Source organism: Malus domestica, chromosome 01 (genome assembly GCF_042453785.1).
Source record: "Malus domestica chromosome 01, GDT2T_hap1".
Classification (NCBI taxonomy): domain Eukaryota; kingdom Viridiplantae; phylum Streptophyta; class Magnoliopsida; order Rosales; family Rosaceae; genus Malus; species Malus domestica.
In genome coordinates, this window is record NC_091661.1 from 8,933,338 (window position 1) to 8,954,885 (window position 21,548).

Sequence of the window (21,548 nt, forward strand, 5' to 3'; positions counted from 1 at the left end):
ATTCTAAGATCGAGGTGTGTCAACTCATTTGTTTGATTTTGCTCCATTTCAATATCTTATTCTAAAAGCTCAATCTTAACTTCTCTCTTTTCTATAGTCTCATTAGCCTCTTGTTATATGGGTTAAATAACCTTTTTTTTCTTTATTCTTATGCTGATTAGTTTCTATGAATATTTTTAATTCTCTTTTCAAAGTACAACTTGCCTTTTGCTGCATTCTAAGATATTGGAGTTCTTGGTTCATTTTGGTAAACTAATTAATCACTGCCTCATAATCTCTGTAAAGGGCTTGGAGGCTATGTGACAGCCCATCCCAAATTATTTTTATCAATGGCGTGAAATGTCGATTTTGCCCTTGAGCGTTGGATTGTAAGTGTGTGAAATGGGCCAATTATCTTAAGTCCTAATTGTTTGGACCCAATTAGGACTAAGTTTACTTTTGTTTTTGGTTGGTGACCCAAACTGGACCACACACACACCTACATAAACACACCCGTTGACCCTTTCTCTTTCTCCCTCTCAGATTTCCTTCCATTTCCGTACAAACCGTACGGTCACCTCAAAACCCTTCAACCAGTTACGGATCGAGGTTTTGGTCGGTGTCTTTGGACTCCTTACAAGCTTAAGAGTCGAGTGGTACCATTTTTAGGACGTGAAGCCGTCGAAAAACCCGAGAACCAGAAACCCAGATTCGAGTTACTATTCATACACATGTAAATGTCGAGTTTTTGGAAGATTCTAAGGTTATAGAAAGCTTTAGATCGTTTTCACGAAGCTCGGAGAAGGAAAATGAAGTGATTTGGACGTTGGGAAGTTTATTTTCGAAGAGTTGCAGGTTTAGCCGGATTATCGAGGGATTTTCCGGCGAGTTTCCGTTAGTTTTAGGACTTTTGAAAGGTAATGTTTTGTTCTACTCGTTGTAAGCTTCATTTTGGTACAAATTTCATGGATTTTGGTTGTGTATGGACTGAGATGTTAAGGTTAGAAAATTTCCCAGTTTTCTGGCAACGGCGACGGTCACTGGAGTTCGAAGGAAGAAGACAGAGAATATTTCGTCAAGTTTGACAGAATATTCTAACGGTGTCAAGTTAGTTTTAACAGAGTATGCTACTTTTGACAGAATATTCCCTAACAGCGTTAACTGTTCCGTCAGTGTGCCTGGCATGTGCCCGAGCATGGACGTGCCTTGACCAGCGCGTGGGTGATCGAAATTTTTTTTTTTAAATATGGGGATGTTTGTAAGGTTGAGTAGATCACGATAGTATATTCAAACATCCCATTTGACCAATGTTTGAGAAGTTATTAGTTAGTTTCATTTATGTGCTTTAAATTAACGTATTTATAGTTGTTTCACATATAGGGGAGACCTATCCCGAGGACGAGCGCAATCAAGGGCTGCTCGGGGCTACGACCATTCGACGTAACAGTGAATGGGCTTTTGGTTTTCAATATATATGTATATGCTTGATATCTTTCCCAGAAAATCCATTCAAATGAGTTATGATTTGAATTACCATGCCAAATGTTTTACATTTAGAATATGCATATGATGTTTGCATATATATATATATATATATATATATATTTATGGTGTTGTGGACGCTCAGGTAAGTCCCAGGTGATTTTATGAATTATGATTGTGAATAACGGTTGTGATTAATTGAGAAACATTGAGCTCATAAACCTGCACCCCGGTGTTAGTGATTTAGCCAGAGATATGGCACAAGCCTGTATATAATGTCACCTCCCGCACCATATACTCATATTGGATCCAATTTAGGTGCATAGTCTTGTCGTACAAACTACTATAGGTGGTTTCGACTCGTAGGTGATTAGTGATTTATCGCATAGCTATCATGAGAGCGTAGCATTGAGCATAACTATATTACACCCAATCTTGTTGTACAGACTACTACAGGTGGTTCCGACACGTGTGCAGATATAGTGCCGTACAGGTCACCTTTGGTGACTCCGGCTAGATTTGTTCAATGAGCTATGAATTAAGCCGTACAAACCTCTGCAGGGGTTCCGGCTAAGATGATGTTTTCCATGAACTTATTTTCACTTGAGTTACTCATTTTGTTATATATTTGGCATGGCATACTTATGAATATGGATATGTGAAGCATGATTTGAAATATATATATATATTTATATTCCATATCTGGGAAAATTATACATGTTTTACGGCGAGGGGTTAGAGCATTTGATAAATGAAATGGTTTTGAAAAGCTTTGTTTTTTTCCACTCACACTTGCGCCCTTCCAGATTTTAGGTAAGCTTGATCGTTGGTGGTTCACGAGGATTGAACAGAGGTTCTGATAGACTATCACAATGTATGACATCTTTGGGTGTCGTTTGATTAGTACTTGTTTTATGGACTGAACTTAGGCTACTTACGCTCTGATTGTATTTTCACTCTTACCCTAGCACTTATCTTAGCTAGTACTCTTTTGAGTTGGTTCTTATATTCTCCATTATTGTTAGTGCTTCCGCACAATGCACATGGCTACGTCACCCTCATGTGATAGCCAACATGCCTCGATCTCTGTTGGGTATGTCAGTTTGGTATCAGAGCCTAGGTTTAGCAGTCATGTATATCTCGTGAATATTCTAATCATTGTGGTGTCTTCTTTCAGAACTATGTCGCCTCGTAGAGAGCCACGTCACTCAGCTGAGCCTAGTTTCCCTGATATTGCTCAGTTAGGGGAAGCTATAGTTATTGCCATTCAGTCTTCGCTCCATCTTCCTCAAATGACACCTCTTGAGATTGTGTATAATCTGAAGTTGAATCATTCCATGGGTAATAAAGGACATAAAGGAGTGGAGAAGTTGCTTAATCATGTCGGGAAGACTTTTCTAGTGATACAGAGTCAGGGGAGCCTTCCTCCTGATAGGTGGGTTAAGACGACTACTTGGTTTTTTGGAGAGCAGCCTGTATCCTGGTGGAGACATGAGTCTTATCAGATGCTACCAGAAGTAGCAGTTGATTGGGAAGTGTTTAAGCAATTGTTTCAGAAAAGATTCATTCATCCAGAGTATATAGATCGCAAGAAACAAGAATTTACACATCTAAAACAAGGAAAGACAACGGTGAATGAATATTACAGGAGATTTACTGATTTCTCTCATTATGATCCGGAGGTTGCTGCTAATCCGGTTAAGATGCTTCGTCGCTTTAGGCTGGGTACTAAAAAGAAATGGCGTTCTATAGCGACATCGACTCCCTGTGTCACCTACCAAGAGTTTTATGAGGTTTTACTATGGATTGAGGATTTAGAGAATATGCCCAGTGAAAGTGAGGAACAAAAAGAACAAGATGGAAATCAAAGAAAAGATGATAAAGGTAAAGGTCAATTATCTCAGAAACCTCGCAAAACTCAGAGTTTTAAGAGAAGTCATGTCAGTTCTAACTCTTCTAGTGGAGGTTTAAGCTCTAATGTACAGAGGAGAGGTGGTAGATTTTCTGGAGGCCCTAGATTTTAGAGGCAGAGGGATTTTGGTGGTTCAAGTGCTCCTTTATGCCACAGATGTAATAATAGGCATTTTGGAGAGTGTAGGAGAGGCATCAATGGATGTTATACTTGTGGACAGATAGGGCATAGGGCTGCACATTGCCCTCAGAATCAGCAGAGGCCACAACAGCCTTCATTACCACCACCTGTGCCGATCCAGCAAGCTTCAGGACCTAGTGGTTACGCCCAGACTAGTCGTGGTGGTGCTTATCATTATCAGGGTGACGTCGCTCTTTATGTTACAGGGCAGTATTAGTACTCGTAAAACCCTCATTATCAGGGTGGTTACCCACAGTACCCGGGAGGTTCTATGCCATATCAGCCACATTCAGCAGGTAGATCCTAGTGGTACTAAGAGGAACAGCCCCAGCAGGTAAAGATTGCTACTAGCAGTGCGGGATCTTCGAGGCAATTTGGTCAGCCAAGATAAGAACGAGGTATTCATGCTAACAGAGGTCGTGGTGGATGACAGCAGGCTTAGGGACGTATCCACAATATGACACTGCAGGATGCTCAGAACAATCCTGATTTAATTATGGGTACGTTGAACATTCTTGGTCATTTTGCTAGAGTATTAATTGATTATGGTGCTACGCATTCTGTTGTTTCTCATACATTTGCTCAAGTGACGCTGATAGGAGCATATTTAAGCGACTTAGTTAGCTTGTTTTCTTGCATTTTCATAGATAGTTTCTACTTATTATAGTGTTTTAAGCTATTTTCGTGTGTTTGTAGGTCCAAATGACAAAGTTGGCAAGAAAGTGCATTTTGGAGCATTGTAGAGCAGTTTTGAGCCAAGAATGGATAACACATGATGGAGCAAGGTGGATGGACATTTTTGAAGATCAAAAGGCTAGGAATATGCTAAGGAGATGAAGAAAATCAATTCAAGACAAAAAAGATAGGAATCAGCTCAAAAGAAGGAAACATTATCCAAAACCTTATCCAAAACCTTATCCAACCTTATCTTATCTTATCCTATCCTAATCTTATCATACCTTAACTCCAGCTACAAGGGGACCTAAATATCTGATTTCTAGAAGGCATATCCTTTCCCTTAAACTTATGCCGCACCATCCTTTTTAGAATCCCTAGAAAGGTGGCGCCTCCTCATTTTCTAGAAGCTTAAGAATCTGCCATAAGACATTCCTTCTAGAACCCCTAAAAGAATGTAGCACCTTTCATTTTCTAGAAGCCCTAAAATCTGCTAGAAATCCTAATCCTTTTCCCTCTTGGATTGGGCCGTGTCTAACCTTGTGCTCCAAGGAATTGATGCTGCATAACCCTAAGCCTTTTCCCTTAAGAAATTGTGAAAACCTTAGCCTATAAATACATGTTCTCAGCCACAATTTCGAAGCACCACCTCCCACATAATTCAGCATCACCATCTACCATATAATTCATGCCAAAACATAGAAATTCATCAAGTGCTTGCAAGGAAGGAAGGAGAAAGAATGAGCTTTGTGTCGTGGCTTGCAATCCAAGGAGGGTTCGAAATTTTCCATTGGAGTTGCTGGGATGTTCCTGGTTCTTTCTACCCTTATATTTGTTTCAATGTTGGTTTTAATGTTGTTTTTAGTTTCTAAAGACATGTGGAACTAATTTCTTTATAGTTGGAGGTGAATTCGAAGCCATGATTATATGTTTTATATGAATTGATTACATCTAGTTATTGTTTCTTGAGTCTTGAATGTGTTTTGCTTATCTGAGTTATATAAACTTATATATGTATGTAGATTGAGGGTCAACACTTAATTTGCATGCATGAATTTGATGCTAGAGTATAAGGCAGTTTCACCTTATTGTTATGAACTTATATTCACAAGTAGTGAAAGTCACTAGTCATGATTGTGTTAAGTGAATCCATGGTAGGAGTATCATGCTTTTCATAGTTACGAATGCCTCGTCAATGCTTATGGCTTTCAAAGAACTTAGTGACCTTTGATATGTCTTTCTATCATGTTTTTCATAGTTAGGGAACTTGATAAGGATAATTTGGTTATGATGCATATTCGATCCAATTCAATGAATTAAGGAAAATCTGATGGTTAATTTGTGCTATCGCGGTTAACTTGGGGTGTTGTCATTCATAGTCCAAAGGAATAATAATTGGAAATTGGTTTGTATGCATATGTCATGTGTGGAGAACTCTAACTAGCCTTCCACCCTTTTCAATTCACCAAATTCGTTTTTATAAAGTGTTTTATGCAAAGTTTCTGTTTTAAGTTTTAAATTCATCAAAAACAATCACTCGTTCATTAAGTCTTGTTAGTTGAGTCATAATCTATTTTCTTTTAATCTTTTGGGTCAAGTTAAGTTTATTTTCGTCAAAATCACTTGTTAGGTCTAGAATTGAGTCTTTTTTATGGTTTGTTGCTGTTTTGAGTCATTTAAGTTAGTATTAAGTTTATAGAGAGTTTAGTGTTTCTGAGTCTTATTTGTGTTGATTAGCATCCCTAGTTAATCCCCGGTCTAGAACGATCCCTACTTACATCTTTACTACGAATGTCAAAAATAGGGTTTAATTTGTGTGTCAAGTTAATTTTCACATCAAATTTTGGCGTTGTTGCCAGGGAGTAGCAAACTTGCTAATCTCTCTTGTCTGTGTCTTGTTTCTTTGTGTTTTCTTTTAGTGTCAAAGTGTTTTGCGTGTGTGTTTGTGTTGTCTTTGTCGTGCCTTATACTTGGTTTTTATGTCATGTTTGTTTCTTCCTTTCAGCTACTAGTTTATGACTCGTAGTTCTCTACCTATTCGTGCAAACATCTTGGAGTTCAACGACGATTTTGAACAAACTTTGAGAAGGAAGAGGAAGCAACCAGAACCTAATCCACCTAGTTCAAGTTCAGAGATCGAATCTGAATTTGAAGAACAAGAAAAAGAACAAGTCATGGAAGCAGACAATTGTACAATCAAAGAACTTTCAGCCTCGGGGTTGGACAATGTCATGCCCCTTTGCATTTAATACCCTATGGCAGCCCAAGACAAGATTGATGAGTTCAAGTTAAAGTCAAGCTTGTTGCATCATATTCCCAAATACCATGGGTTGTCCATGGAAGATCTAAACAAGCATTTGAAGGAATTTGAAGTAGTATGCTCAAGTATGACACCTATCAACGTGGATGGGAATATTCTAAAGATGAAAGCCTTTCCATTCTCTCTTATGGACAAGGCTAAAGATTGGCTTTACGAATTAGCACCTAGAATCGTCACCTCTTGGGAAAACATGAATGGGGCGTTCTTAGAGAAATTCTTCCCAACTTCAAGAGTCATTCTTTTGAGGAAGAAAATTAGTGGCATTTAACAAAACCAAGGAGAATCGTTTCCAACATATTATGAGCGTTTCAAGACGTTAATTGCATCTTGCCCATAACACCAGATGAAGGAGGAGCTTTTGATTCAATATTTCTATGAAAGACTTCTTCTAATTGAGAGACAAATGTTAGATGCCTCGGCAGGGGGTGCTTTGGTTGACAAAACACAGGTGGCTGCCAAGATCTTAATTGCAAACCGAGCCTTGAATGCACAACAATACGAAGGTGTTGGAAAAAGAGACATCCCATGGCAGAAAGTCCATGAGGTAAGTTCCATAGCTGAAATTCAATCTTAATTAGGTAACCTCACTATGCTTGTATCTCAGGTTGCCGAATGATGCAAAGTGCAAAGAATTACACCAAGTGTGTGTGGAGTGTGCTCTATGCAAGGACATCTCAATGATCAATGCCCTCAATTGATAGAGAATGGAGGATGGGAAAGTGCCAATGCCATAGGTTATCAAGGCCAAAATCAGCAAAAGAATGATCCATACTTAAATAAATACAATCCGGGATGGAGAGATCACCTAAATTTTAAGTGGAGGGAGCCTCAATAACCTCAACAAGGAGGATTTCGACAGCCACCCCCTAGGATATATCAAAGGCCATTCGCATAATCTCAACCTCAACCATAATCTGCACAACAAAACTTAGGTTCGTTATTTGATAATGGTAAAACTTTTCAATTACTAACTACATTGGCACATGGATTCCAAAATCAAGCCAAGGAAGTGGCCGACTTGAAGAATCAAAAAGGGCATATTTCAGAGTTTATGGGACAGTTTAGAGAACAAGGTAAACTCCCTAGTTCAACCATTGTGAATCCGAATGGAGGCTTTGAATCCGCCAAGGCCATCGCGTTGAGAAGTGGCAAGGAGCTTGGAAACCACCAAAAACCATCCAAACAAGGCCTTAACGAGGATGAAAATATGCTGCAAGAAGAAGACAAGAAGTAAAGGCCACGACAAGGGAGGACTAACCTTTGCTGCAGCCCCCCTTAAGGCCTCTAAACCATCCCAAACCATTAAGGTAAGTCCAAATTTGAGTTATTCTATTTCTATTCCACTAAATGTGCCCTTTCCTAGCAGGTTTAGGTAATCAAAGAAAGAAGAGAATGAGAAAGACATTCTGGAAACCTTTAGGAAAGTTTAAGTCAATATCCCGCTCCTTGATGCAATCAAGCAAGTTCCTAAGTATGCCAAAATCTTGAAAGAGCTTTGCATAACAAGGAAGGGGATTTCGAACAAAGAAGTGGTCCAGGTAAGCGAGAATGTTTCTACGGTGTTACAAAGGAAACTACCACCTAAATGCAAAGATCCGGGTAGTTTTACAATTCCTTGTGTTATTGGCAATACTAAGTTTGAACATGCTATGTTAGACTTAGGAGCGTCGATTAATGTCATGCCTTACTCAATTTATGCATTTATGAACTTAGGAGAGCTTAAAAACAATGGTGTGATTATTCAATTGGCCAATCATTCTAATGCATATCTGAAAGGAGTTGTGGAAGATGTTTTGGTGCAGGTTAACAATTTGATATTTCCAGCAGACTTTTACATACTTGACATGGAAGATTCAGCCCATTCTACCACATTGCTAATCCTTATTGGGAGACCTTTCATGAAAACAGCCCGCACTAAGATAGATGTGTTCAAAGAGACTTTAACAATGGAATTTGATGGCGGGATTATTGATTTTAATATTTCTGAAGCTATTAAATTTCCTAAAGATGCTCATTCTTGTTTTTCTATTGATGTGTTTGATTCATTGGCGCAGGACTATCTTGATTCGTTGGACAAAGATCCCCTTGAAACAACAATTATTGAGGGATTGGGCCTAAAAACCAATCTGGCCGTACCTAATGATGAAATTGGTGAGATGGTGGCTGCCCTAGGGGCATTGCCACAACATCCTGGTAAATCTCTAATCCTAATTTCAATTCCCCGTTTCTACTAATAAGTTGTTACCTTCAGTGATTCAGGCCCCGATTCTTGAATTTAAACCGTTGCCAAGTCATTTGAAGTACGTCTATTTGGGAGACAAAGAAACGTTGCTGGTTATAATCTCTTCAACACTCACGGTATTAGAGGAAAAGAAACTAATTCGGGTGTTGAAAGAGCACAAAACAACCATAGGATGGACTTTGGCTGACATTAGAAGTATTAGCCCTACAACTTGTATGCATTGCATACTTCTAAAGGAGGGGGCTAAACCAACTCAAGAGGCTCAACGCCGACTCATCCCTCTGATGATGGAAGTTGTGAAGAAGGAAATTATCAAGCTTCTCGATTGTGGAATGATTTATCATATCTCGGATAGCCATTGGGTTTCGCCGGTTCAAGTTGTTCCAAAGAAATCGGGAGTTACGATGGTGAAGAATGCTGAGAATGACCTTGTGCCAACCCGTATCCAAATAGGTTGGAGAGTTTGCATCGATTATTGGAAGCTCAACGCCACCACAAGGAATGACCACTTCCCTTTGCCGTTCATTGATCAAATGCTTGAAAGGTTAGCCGGTCATTCTTTTATTTGTTTTCTTGATGGTTATTCGGGATATAATCAGATTGTCATAGCTCCAGATGACCAAGAAAATACCATTTTCACGTGCCCCTTTGGTACCTTTGCCTATCGTCGCATGCCATTCGGTTTATGCAATGCACCTGCCACATTTCAACGATGTATGGTAAGTATCTTTTCAGATTTCGTTGAGAAGATTATTGAGGTATTCATGGATGATTTTAGTGTATTTGGTGATTCATTTGATAATTGCTTGGATAATCTCACATTAATCTTAAAACGATGCATTGAAACTGACCTTGTTTTAAATTGGGAAAAATGTCACTTTAGGGTAAAACAAGGTATAGTTTTTTGTCATATCATTTCAGAAAGGGGAATTAAGGTTGATAAATCGAAGATAGATCTTGTACGCTACTTACCCTCTCCTACTTCGGTTAGAGAGGTTCATTCTTTTCTAGGACATGCAGGATTCTATAGGCGATTCATCAAGGACTTTTCAAAGATATCCAACCCCCTTTGCCGTCTCCTTCAGAAAGATGTGCCTTTCAAGTTCGATGAGGAATGTGAGAAGGCTTTCAAACACCTCAAAGAGATGCTAACTTCGGCCCCCATCATTGTCCTACCAGATTGGAGCCTTCCTTTTGAGCTCATGTGCGATGCTCCCAATTATGCATTAGGGGCTGTTTTAGGACAAAGGAAGGACAAGCAGCCGCATGTCATATACTATGCCTCTCAGACCTTGAATGATGCTCAATTGAACTACTTTACGACGGAAAAAGAACTTCTTGCTGTTGTTTTTGCTTTAGATAAGTTTCATTCTTATCATGCAGCATTGAAGTACTTACTTACGAAGAAGGAGGCCAAACCAAGGCTTATTCGCTGGATGCTTCTTCTCCAAGAATTCGATATCGAAATCCAGGATAAGAAAGGAAGTGAAAACGTGGTGGCTGACCACTTGAGCCGTATGGTGCATGAAGAGGATGCCATGCCTATCCCAAGAGGTTCCCAGATGAGCAGCTGCTGTCCATTGAGGTAAGTGAGCCATGGTATGCCGATTTAGTTAACTATTTGGTCACTAAGCAAGTTCCAAGCACTCTAAACAAGCACCAAAGTGATATACTTAAGAAAGAGGCAGATTTTTATGTGTGGGATGATCCTTATTTGTGGAAATATTGCTCTGATCAAATCATTTGTAGGTGTGTGCATGATTATGAGTTTAATTCAATTTTAACTTTTTGTCACGCTTATGCATGTGGAGGTCACTTCGGCACTCAAAGGACTACACAGAAAGTACTTGAATGTGGCTTTTATTGGCCTACTATCTTTAAAGATGCTAGAACTTTTTGCATAACATGTGATCGTTGTCAAAGAAGTGGAAACATTGGTTCAAAGGACCAAATGCCGTAGGCCCCTATATTTTGTGTTGAAATTTTTGATGTTTGGGGCATTCATTTCATGGGTCCTTTCCCTTCATCTCATGGTTTTCTTTATATTTTACTTGCGGTTGATTATGTTTCGAAATGGGTGGAAGCAAAAGCCACCCGTACTAATGATTCCAAAGTAGTTGCAGATTTTGTGAAAACTAACATATTTGCTAAATTTGGAATGCCAAGAGTTCTTATAAGTGATGAGGTTCCCATTTTTGCAATCGATCCATTGAGGCGCTGCTCAAGAAGTATAACATCACGCATAAGGTGGCAACACCTTATCATCCTTAAACAAGTTGGCAAGCCGAGGTTTCTAATCGGGAGCTCAAGCAGATTTTGGACAAAACCGTTGGGTCAAACCGGAAAGATTGGAGCTTGCACTTGAATGATGCATTGTGGGCATATCGTACGGCCTACAAAACACCAATTGGAATGTCCCAATTTCAGCTCATCTATGGGAAACCATGCCATCTTCCGGTTGAATTGGAGCACAAAGCACATCGAGCCATTAAAACGTTCAATTTGGACCTTGATGCCACTGGAATTCATAGGAAGCTTCAATTGAATGAACTTGAAGAGATTCAGAACGAGGAGTACAAGAATGCTCTTATTTACAAAGAGAAGTCGAAGGCATTCCATGACAAGATGATTCGTACCATGACGTTTGTCGTAGGGCAAAAAGTGTTACTCTTCAATTCCTGCCTTCAATTGTTTCCAAGTAAGTTATGTTCTAAATGGATGGGCCTGTTTGTTGTTACTAATGTTTTTCCTTATGGTGCAGTCCAAATTCAAAGTTTAAAGATCGGAAAAGATTTCAAAGTGAATGGACATCGTTTGAAGCCATATTATGACCACTTTGAGGAGCATGTCGTGGAGGACATACCCCTCCAGGCCGTGGGCTCCAATGAAGCTTAAAAGAAGGTATCGTCCGGCTAGAAGATGTTAAAGCAATCGCTTCTTGGGAGGCAACCCATGCAAATAAAGAAGAACTAGGAAGCTCCGGCATCACAACCAGATTTGTGTTCCTAAACCCTAGTTTTTATTGCTTTTACTTTGCCATGCTTGTCATGTTTGTTAGTTGTGTCGTTTGCTTACTTATGTGTGAGTTTATGTTTAAAACATTGAGGACAATGTTTGGTTTAAGTGTGGGGGGGGGGGGGTAACCAAGTGTTTTTGTTGAAAATTCGTGGGTTTTTATCACCTATCCACTTTAGTGTGTTTTGAAGTGTTTCCTAAGTGTTTTGTGAATCTCCCTTATGTTTAAAGTTAGTTGCTGCATTCAAAAGAATTCTAAGTGTTGATTTCATTATTTTTGCTTACTATTGCTTTAAGAACCTTTGTTTATCCTTAACCTTTCTTTGTTAGCCAATACCCTTAGCCCCGTTACAACCCTCATACTTCTATCTTGGTTGTTATATGTTTCAATCTATGGAGTTTGGGATTGGTATGAGCATATGGTATCCCTGGTTCTCGCGTCTAAGTAGTGTCATTCCGTTCATGAGATCATATATATACAAGCGTTAATAATTCCAGAAAGTGCTTTCTTTGATTATAAACATATGTGAGTGTTAGTCTACATGTTTACATCAATCTTCTCACATATACCTAGTATAGGGAGTGTAGTTAGAAAATATGTGTGAAAATAGAGAGTATATCCAGTGAGAAATTGAGGGAATTCTCTAAGGCATGTTACTACTATCAAAACCATGTTTTAAATTGATTAAATGCGAGCTAGTGAGTGGTGACTATGATTAAGTATGCGCTCGAGGGTTGGGATGGCTAAAATCTATGGGAGTAGTGATTTTTAACATGTCATGTTTCATTGGAAATCCCTGGGGCAAATGTTGGAAGGTCTAGATTATGTTTTGTTTGTTTCATTTTGCCCGAGGACTAGAAAAAGCTAAGTGTGTAGGAATTTAATAGGAACATATATATGTGACTTAGTTAGCTTGTTTTCTTGCATTTTCATAGCTAGTTTCTACTTAATATAGTTTTTTTAGCTATTTTCGTGTGTGTGTAGGTCCAAATGACAAAGTTGGCAAGAAAGTGCATTTTGGAGCAGTTTTGAGCCAAGAATGGATAACACATGTATAGAGCAAGGTGGATGGACGTTTTTGAAGTTCAAAAGGCTAGGAATATGCTAAGGATATGAAGAAAATCAATTCAAGACAAAGAAGATAAGGCATCAGCTCAAAAGAAGGAAACATTATCCAAAACCTTATCCAACCTTATCTTATCTTATCCTATCCTAATCTTATCATACCTTAAATCCAGCTACAAGGGGACCTAAATATCTGATTTCTAGAAGGCCTATCCTTTCCCTTAAACTTATGCCGCACCACCCTTTCTAGAATCCCTAGAAAGGTTGCGCCTCCCCCTTTTCTAGAAGCTTAAGAATCTACCATAAGGCATTCCTTCTAGAACCCCTAAAAGAATGCCGCACCTTTCATTTTCTAGAAGCCCTAAAATTTGCTAGAAATCCTAATCCTTTTCCCTCTTGGATTGGGCCGTGTCTAACCTTGTCCTCCAAGGAATTGGTGCCGCATAACCTTAAGCCTTTTCCCTTAAGAAATTGTGAAAACCTTAGCCTATAAATTCATGTTTTCAGCCACAATTTCAAAGCACGACCTCCCACATAATTCGACATCACCATCTACCGTACAATTCACGCCAAAACACAAAAATTCATTAAGTGCTTGCAAGGAAGGAAGGAGAAAGAAGGAGCTTTGTGCCGTGGCTTGCAATCCAAGGAGAGTTCGAAATTTTCCATTGGAGTTGTTGGGACATTCCTGGTTCTTTCTACCCTTAGATTTGTTTCAATGTTGGTTTTAATGTTGTTTTTAGTTTCTAAAGACATGTGGAACTAATTTCTTTATAGTTGGAGGTGAATTTGAAGCCATGATTATATGTTTTATATGAATTGATTACATCCAGTTATTGTTTCTTGAGTCTTGAATGTGATTTGCTTATCTGAGTTATCAAAACTTATTTATGTATGTGGACTTAGGGTCGACACTTAATTTGCATGCATGAATTTGATGCTAGAGCATAAGGGAGTTTCACCTAATCGTTATGAACTTATATTCACAAGTAGTGGAAGTCACTAGTCATGATTGTGTTAAGTGAATCCTTGGCAGGAGTATCATGCTTTTCATAGTTACGAATGCCTCGTCAATGCTTATGGTTTTCAAAGAACTTAATGACCTTCGATATGTCTTTCTATCATGTTTTTCATAGTTAGGGAACTTGATAAGGATAATTTGGTTGCGATGTGTATTCCATCCAATTCAAAGAATTAAGGAAAATCTGATGGTTAATTTGTTCTATCATGGTTAACTTGGGGTGTTGTCATTCATAGTCCAAAGGAATAATAACTGGAAATTGGTTTGTATGCATATGTCATGTGTGGAGAAGGACCCTCTAACTAGCCTTTCACCCTTTTCAATTCACCAAATTCGTTTTTATAAAGTGTTTTATGCAAAGTTTATGTTTTAAGTTTTAAATTCATCAAAAACAATCCCCCGTTCATTAAGTCTTGTTAGTTGAGTCATAATATGTTTTCTTTTAATCTTTTGAGTCAAGTTATGTTTATTTTCCTCAAAATCACTTGTTAGGTCTAGAATTGAGTCTTTTTGATGGTTTGTTGCTGTTTTGAGTCATTTAAGTCAGTTTTAAGTTTATAGAGTCTAGTTTAGTGTTTTTGAGTCTTATTTGTGTTGGTTAGCATCCCTAGTTAATCCCCGGTCTAGAACGATCCCTACTTACATCTTTACTACAATTGTCAAAAATAGGGTTTAATTTGTGTGTCAAGTCAATTTTCACATCAGACGAAACCTCATCCTACACCTCTAGGATATGATTTAGAGTTTTCTATGCCTAGAGGGGAGAGATGTTATGTTGATCAGGTATATCCAGGATGTCCTGTGATGGTAAAGGATGTAGTTATGCCAGCTAACCTTATTTTGTTAGACATTGTTGATTTTGATGTGATTTTGGGCACCGATTGGTTACACTACAATCATGACAAGATAGATTGCTATAGAAAGCCGGGAAGAATTAAAACCATTGGTTGATCTCTACTAGGACAGTCACTTTTCATCATCCTGGATTACCTGAGGTTACTTTTGTAGGCGAGCGTAGTGGGGTGAGGCATGGCGTTATTTCGGCTGTGAGAGCGAAAAGGTTGTTAACAAAAGGTTGTCAGGGATATTTGGCTCATATGGTGTTGAATGATAATGCTCCTAGTAGTGTGGAAGATGTACATGTGGTCAGGTATTTTCTGGATGTATTCCCTAATTACCGCCAGATAGAGACGTAGAGTTCACTATTGATTTGCTTATAGGTACGGATCTTATATCTTTGACTCCTTATAGAATGCCTCCTGTTGAATTGAGGGAATTGAAAGTTCAGTTGCAGGAATTAGTGGATAAAGGTTTTATTCAGCCTAGTACTTCACCCTAGGGAGCTTCAGTTTTATTCGTGAGGAAGAAAGACGGGACTTTAAGGTTATGCATTGATTACAGGCAATTAAATCGGGTAACGATTAAGAACCATTATCCATTACTGTGTATAGATGATTTATTTGATCAGCTCCGAGGTGCCTATGTGTTTTCCAAGGTTCTAAAAAATGCAAGGCGCTAGTCGGGCAGCGGGCTGGCGCCTAGTGCCTAGATGGCTAGGCAGGGTCTAGGCGGACGCCTAGGCGGCCTAGTCAGATTTAGGTAAATTGCTTGTATATCTTGTAAATAAGTGCATATTGACACTTACAAAAAATTATACTTGTATGAAATTCATGGATAAGATAATAAAAGAATGATAAAGTGCAAAAAAAATAAGGTTCTAAAAGACGCTAGGCGCTAGTCAGGCGGTGGATTGGAGCCTAAAGCCTAGGTGCCTAGGTGGACTAAGCGGATTTAAGAAATTTTAATTATATATTATATAAGTTAATTACATTTACTAAGTAAAATATAAGAAAGACATGAAAAATATGTTATTTTTTTTACAAAAAAATAGTATATGTGACGTTAGAGTTTCAAGTATATAGCATGATCCGATCTTTAGAGAGACTTTCAAGGTCTCAAAGATGGATTTCCCAAATAAAACAATTTAATTTAAAAAAATAAAATAATAAATATAAGATATTTTGAATGAAATTAGTGTTTAACATTTTCTTTAAACCACATGGTCACCCCTCCACCTCACTTCCCTCACATAACCCAAGGTCCCAAATTAAGACTCCCAATCCTATATCAGACATAAAATAGTGTAAAATTTTCAAAATCAACACACACCAACACATTTGACGCATTGGAAAGCGGAAAGCTTTATTTGGGGTTTCTTTTTTGTATCCTCTTCCTCCCGTCTCACTTCTTCTTCCTCCACTTTATTTCTTCTTTTTCGTATCCCTGTAAACACGGAAATTCCTGCGATGAACGAGACAAGAAACACGTGTACAAAATAATATTTGTATTGATGATTTAGGGGTTACAATCTCTTCTACAAATTTAGCCTCTGATTCTATCTTTGTAATGGGCGGATTTGATGTTGTTGATCCAAAGGGCCATCGGGGCTTGATCTTGGGATAAACAGTTGTGCGGATTTGTTGACGTCGTTGATCCAAAGGGCCGTCGGGGCTTGATCTAGGGATGAACGAATGCTGAATGATGAACACTTTCTTCAAGGGCCGTGGGGGAGGGCTTGATCTTGAATTAGTGGAAATTCTTCAAGGACCGTTGGGGCTTGCTTTTGAATGAGGATTTGACGAAGAACGAAGAGAGCTTTCTTGATCCTTCAGGATTTGCTTGGGAGCTTTAGAGTTTCAAAGCTTCAAGGTTGTGGTGTAAGGTGAATTGGTTATCAATTGGTGTCCAAAAATGAATGCCTTGGCCTCCTATTTATAGAATTCCAAAACTTGATTTTTTTGGATTTAAATAATCAGATGAAATAAATCATTTCTGCCAGGTGTTGACACGTGTCCTGTTTGATGACTTTTCCGATTTATTTTGATTTTTCGTTTAGTCACATGCTATGTGTAAAATTTATGTGACACATAAACATTGAAATTTTAATTATTGATCAACATTTATTTTACCGAAATTTCGATGTCTACAATCCCATAAGTCTCTCTCTCTCTCTTATTTCCTATCAGCCCTTGAAACACAAAATCCTAGAAATCTCTCTCCCTCCATCTATCTCTTTTTTTTTCTTCCAGAAACCTCTAGCAAAGCAACCATGGCCATCTCTCTCTCTCTCTCTCTCTCTCTCTCTCTCTCTCGTTCTTTTTTCATAAACCTCTAGCAAAGCAACCATGGCCATCTCTCTCTCTCTCTCTCTCTCTCTCTCTCTCTCTCTTTCTTTTTCCAGAAACCTCTAGCAAAGCAACCATGGCTATGTTCAAATGCGGACGCAGATGGGAGTTTTGATGCAAATGCAAGAGTTAGAGTTGTAGATCCGATGAGGGTTCGAAACAGTAATAGCTGTAAAGCCTTCAACGCTGGCAAGAATTTCAAACCGCCTTGAGCACCACCTAGCATTGCCTTGAGCGCCTAGGCAACCACCTAGATACCTATCGACTTTTGCAACGATTTCCCCCAAATTAGATCGGGAGACCACCGCTGATCGCCTAGGTGCCGCCCAAGGCGATTTTTAGAACACTGGTGTTTTCTAAGATTGATTTGAGGTCTGGTTACTACCAATTGAAGATTAAAAGTGAAGATGTCTCGAAAACAGCATTCAGGACTCAATATGGTCATTATGAGTTTCTTGTGATGCCATTCGGGTTGACTAATGCTCTAGCAGCTTTTATGGATCTAATGAATCGAGTATTCCAACCATATCTAGACAGGTTTGTCATTGTTTTCATTGACGATATTCTGGTTTACTCTAAGTCTAAAACAGAGCATGTTCGACATCTTACTTTGGTGTTGAAGAGATTGAGGGAACACCAGTTGTATGCTAAGTTTAGCAAATGCCAATTCTGGTTAAACCAAGTGGCATTTTTGGGACATGTTATATTAGCTCAAGGTATTCGAGTGGATCCTCAAAAGATAGCAGTTGTGGAGAATTGGGAACAACCACGAACCGTCACTGAGGTACGGAGTTTTCTGGGCTTAGCAAGCTATTACAGACGATTCGTTAAAGATTTCTTAGTTATTGCATTACCCTTGACGAGGTTAACCAGGAAGGATGTTAAGTTTGAGTGGGATGATAATTATGAATAAAGTTTTCAGCAGTTAAAGTATTGTCTCACTCATGCACCTGTTTTAACGCTTCCTAATGATAGTGGTGATTTTGAAGTCTACAATGATGCTTCATTGAATGGTTTGGGTTGTGGATTAATGCAGCAAGGTAGGGTGATTGCTTATGCATCACACTAATTGAAACCTCATGAGATGAATTATCCTACTCATGATCTTAAACTAGCGGTGATCATCTTTGCTTTGAAGATTTGGAGACATTACCTTTATGGTGAGAAATGTAAGATCTTCACAGATCATAAGAGTCTTCAGTATCTTTTTAACTAGAGAGACCTTAATCTTCTCCAACGAAGATGGATAGAATTACTAAGTGATTATGATTGCACGATTGAGTATCACCATGGTTGTGCAAATGTGGTAGCAGATGTACTTAGTAGGAAGACTCAAGTTAGGTTTAATGTCGTTTATGCTTGTCATGTTCCTCTTCTAGCAGATTTGAGGTCCATTGGAGTGAGGTTAGGATTGGAAGATAAAGAGGAAGCTTTATTAGCTAATTTCCAGGTCAGGCCCATATTAATTGATCGAGTACTCGAGGCTTAGATGGATGATGAAGAGACCCAGGAAATAATTCAGGCAAGAAGAAAGATTTCAGAATTTGAGAAATTGATGGCATGCTTATGCAAGAGAATAGAATGTATGTGTCAAATAATGCAAAGTTAAAGAAAGAAATCATTGATGAAGCGCATATTTATGCATATGCAATGCATTTAGGAGGTACCAAGATGTATCATACCATTCGACCATTTTATTATTGGCCGGGTATGAAAAGAGAAATTGCTAAGTATGTGGTAGGTGTGCCATTTGCCAGCAGGTTAAAGCTGAAACGAAGAAGCCGTTTGGGTTGATGCAACCACTTCTCGTTCCACAGTGGAAATGGGAAAATATTACCATGGATTTTGTGTATAAGCTTCCTCGTACATAGAATGGTTATGATGGAATTTGGGTGATAGTTGATCGGCTAACTAAGTCAGCACACTTTATTCTAGTGAGGGAAAAATACTCATTAAGCCGATTAGCTAAGTTATTCATATCGAAGATTGTGAAGTACCATGGTGTTCCAGTTGATATTATCTAAGTTATTCATATCGAAGATTGTGAAGTACCATGGTGTTCCAGTTGATATTATCTCGGATCGGGATTCTAGATTCACTTCTAAGTTCTGGGTAGCGTTCCAGGAAGCTCTTGGTACGAGATTACTTTATAGTACGGCATATCATCCTCAGATAGATGGGCAATCTTAGAGGACTATTCAGACGTTAGAGGATATGCTGAGATCTTTAGTGCTGCAGTTTGGCGATGGTTGGCAAGATTGTTTGGATTTGATGGAATTCACCTACAATAACAGTTACCATTCGAGTATTGGTATGGCACCTTTTGAGGCACTCTATGGCAAGTCTTGTCGAACGCCATTATGCTAGTCAGAAGTTGGTAAAAGAGTTTTGGTGGGCCCAGAGATTGTGGATGAAACTACTCAGAATATTCAGGTGATTAAATCTAACCTGAAAATGACCTAGGATCGTCAGAAGAGTCTAGCAGATAAGCATGCTATTGATAGAGTATATAAAGTTGGTGATTGGGTATTTTTGAAGTTATCACTGTGGAGAGGTATTGTACGGTTCGAGAAGAAAGGTAAGCTAGTCCTAGGTACATCGAACCGTATCGGATCATCGAGCGAGTCGGTGAAGTTGCTTACATGCTTGAATTGCCACCAGAATTGTCTAAGGTGCACGATGTGTTTCATGTTTCTATGCTTCGACATTATGTCTTAGAGCCTTCGTATGTGATACCTCCTCAACCATTGAAAATTAATCTGAATTTGACTCACGACGAGGAGCCAGTGACTATTTTGGATTGGAAAGATAAAATTATGAGAATTAAAACCGTGCACCTGGTGAAAGTTCTATGGAGAAATCATTCAGTGAAAGAGGCTACTTGGGAGACAGAAGATCATATGAGAGAGATGTATCCACGATTGTTTGATGGTTATTAGTGGATGTATTGTTGTGTATAAATTTCGAGGACGAAATTTCCTTAAGGGGGGTAGATTGTGACAACCAGTCCCAAATTATTTTTATCGATGGCGTGAAATGTTAATTTTGCCCTTGAGCGTTGGATTGTAAGTGTGTGAAATTGGCCAATTATCTTAAGTCCTAATTGTTTGGACCCAATTAGGACAAAGTTTACTTTTGTTTTTGGTTGGTGAGCCAAACTGGACCACACACACACCCACACAAACACACCCGTTGACCCTTTCTCTTTCTCCCTCTCGGATTTCCTTCCATTTCCGTACAAACCGTACGGTCAACCTCAAAACCCTTCAACCAATTGCGGACCGAGGTTTTGGTTGGTATCTTTGTGTTGGAAGTATGCCCACAAAGCCACTCATTTGATGTAATAGCTTTTTGGAATACTTAATGTATTAAACTTTTATATGTTTAATGAAGGGCAAAGCTTATTGTTAATCACTATTTATTGTATCATGTGTTTAAGCAATAAGGGAATCCTAGGGATGTATTTGATCTAAGAGACAAGTGATCTAAGTGAGTTAGATTATCGAGACCATTCTCTTATGTTCATTCCTAAAACGTTCCTAGCCATAGGATTGCCAATTGGGCATTGACAATCCGCTAAGGTTAGTATGTGTTATGTTGACTCAAGTGTGAGTATGACTAGTCTCAAGTCATTTGGTGTTGGACACTAAGACAAACACATAGGTGCTCGAAAGAGTAATCCAGTACACTGAACAACGATCAAAAGAGAGTTCGAACATACATGTCATGTAAGAACTCGAAAGTTGCAATATGCAAAGTAGTCCTTTGACCCGAGGCATCATAGATGTCTAATGGTTAGGTTCTTGATCTTTGATCATATCAACGGCATTCCATCCGAGTGTCCACGGCATTGTTGGGGTCAAGCTATCTAGTCGTGTAGGCATATGAATGCACAACAAGGGATCTCTAACCTTCCATGGTGGAAGGAGAATACTCTAAGATATGATTCTAAAGTCTTTGGCCAAAGCATATGAATATGACTTAGGAAGTTTGTTCCAAATCATATTCAAGGGAATCATATAGATATGTATCACATTGGATAGTAGACATGAAACAAACTATCACTTAAACAATGTGATTAAGAGTATTGTATTAGAGAATGACCGTATTGCATTGTAGTTGTAACTGGATAGGTTCTCCAACCAATTCTACTTAGCTTGGGTAACCATGACATACTGCTAGGTGTCACTCATGGTTTGTGGAAGCCCTAATGACTAACAAACACTAATCATAAAGGGAGAATTGAAATGTGGTTTCAATTCACAATCGATCGTTAAGAGTAACAATCGCCCACTACCTCGCTAATTGGAACATAATGGATCGTACACCGAGTAAGGGCGATAGTGAAGAAATTAAATGAAATGGATATGCAATTAAATGGTTTAATTGAAGAATGGTCAAGATTAATTAATTAGTTAATTAATTATACGAAAGGTTCGTATTGGGCTTTTAAGTTAGTTTTGGGTTTCGG

The 21,548-nt window shown here is 38.7% G+C and overlaps 1 protein-coding gene across 1 annotated transcript; it reads left to right on the forward strand.

Moving 5' to 3' along the window:
• The first annotated feature begins 6,483 nt into the window (after window positions 1–6,483).
• On the forward strand, window positions 6,484–11,685 carry LOC139195210 (uncharacterized). Its single transcript, XM_070820362.1, has 7 exons — window positions 6,484–6,780; window positions 6,892–7,092; window positions 8,351–8,741; window positions 8,800–9,334; window positions 9,674–10,375; window positions 11,067–11,422; window positions 11,552–11,685. Exons 1-7 carry the CDS (start codon window positions 6,484–6,486, stop codon window positions 11,683–11,685), a joined length of 2,616 nt encoding a protein of 871 aa, XP_070676463.1.
• The last annotated feature ends 9,863 nt before the right edge of the window (window positions 11,686–21,548 follow it).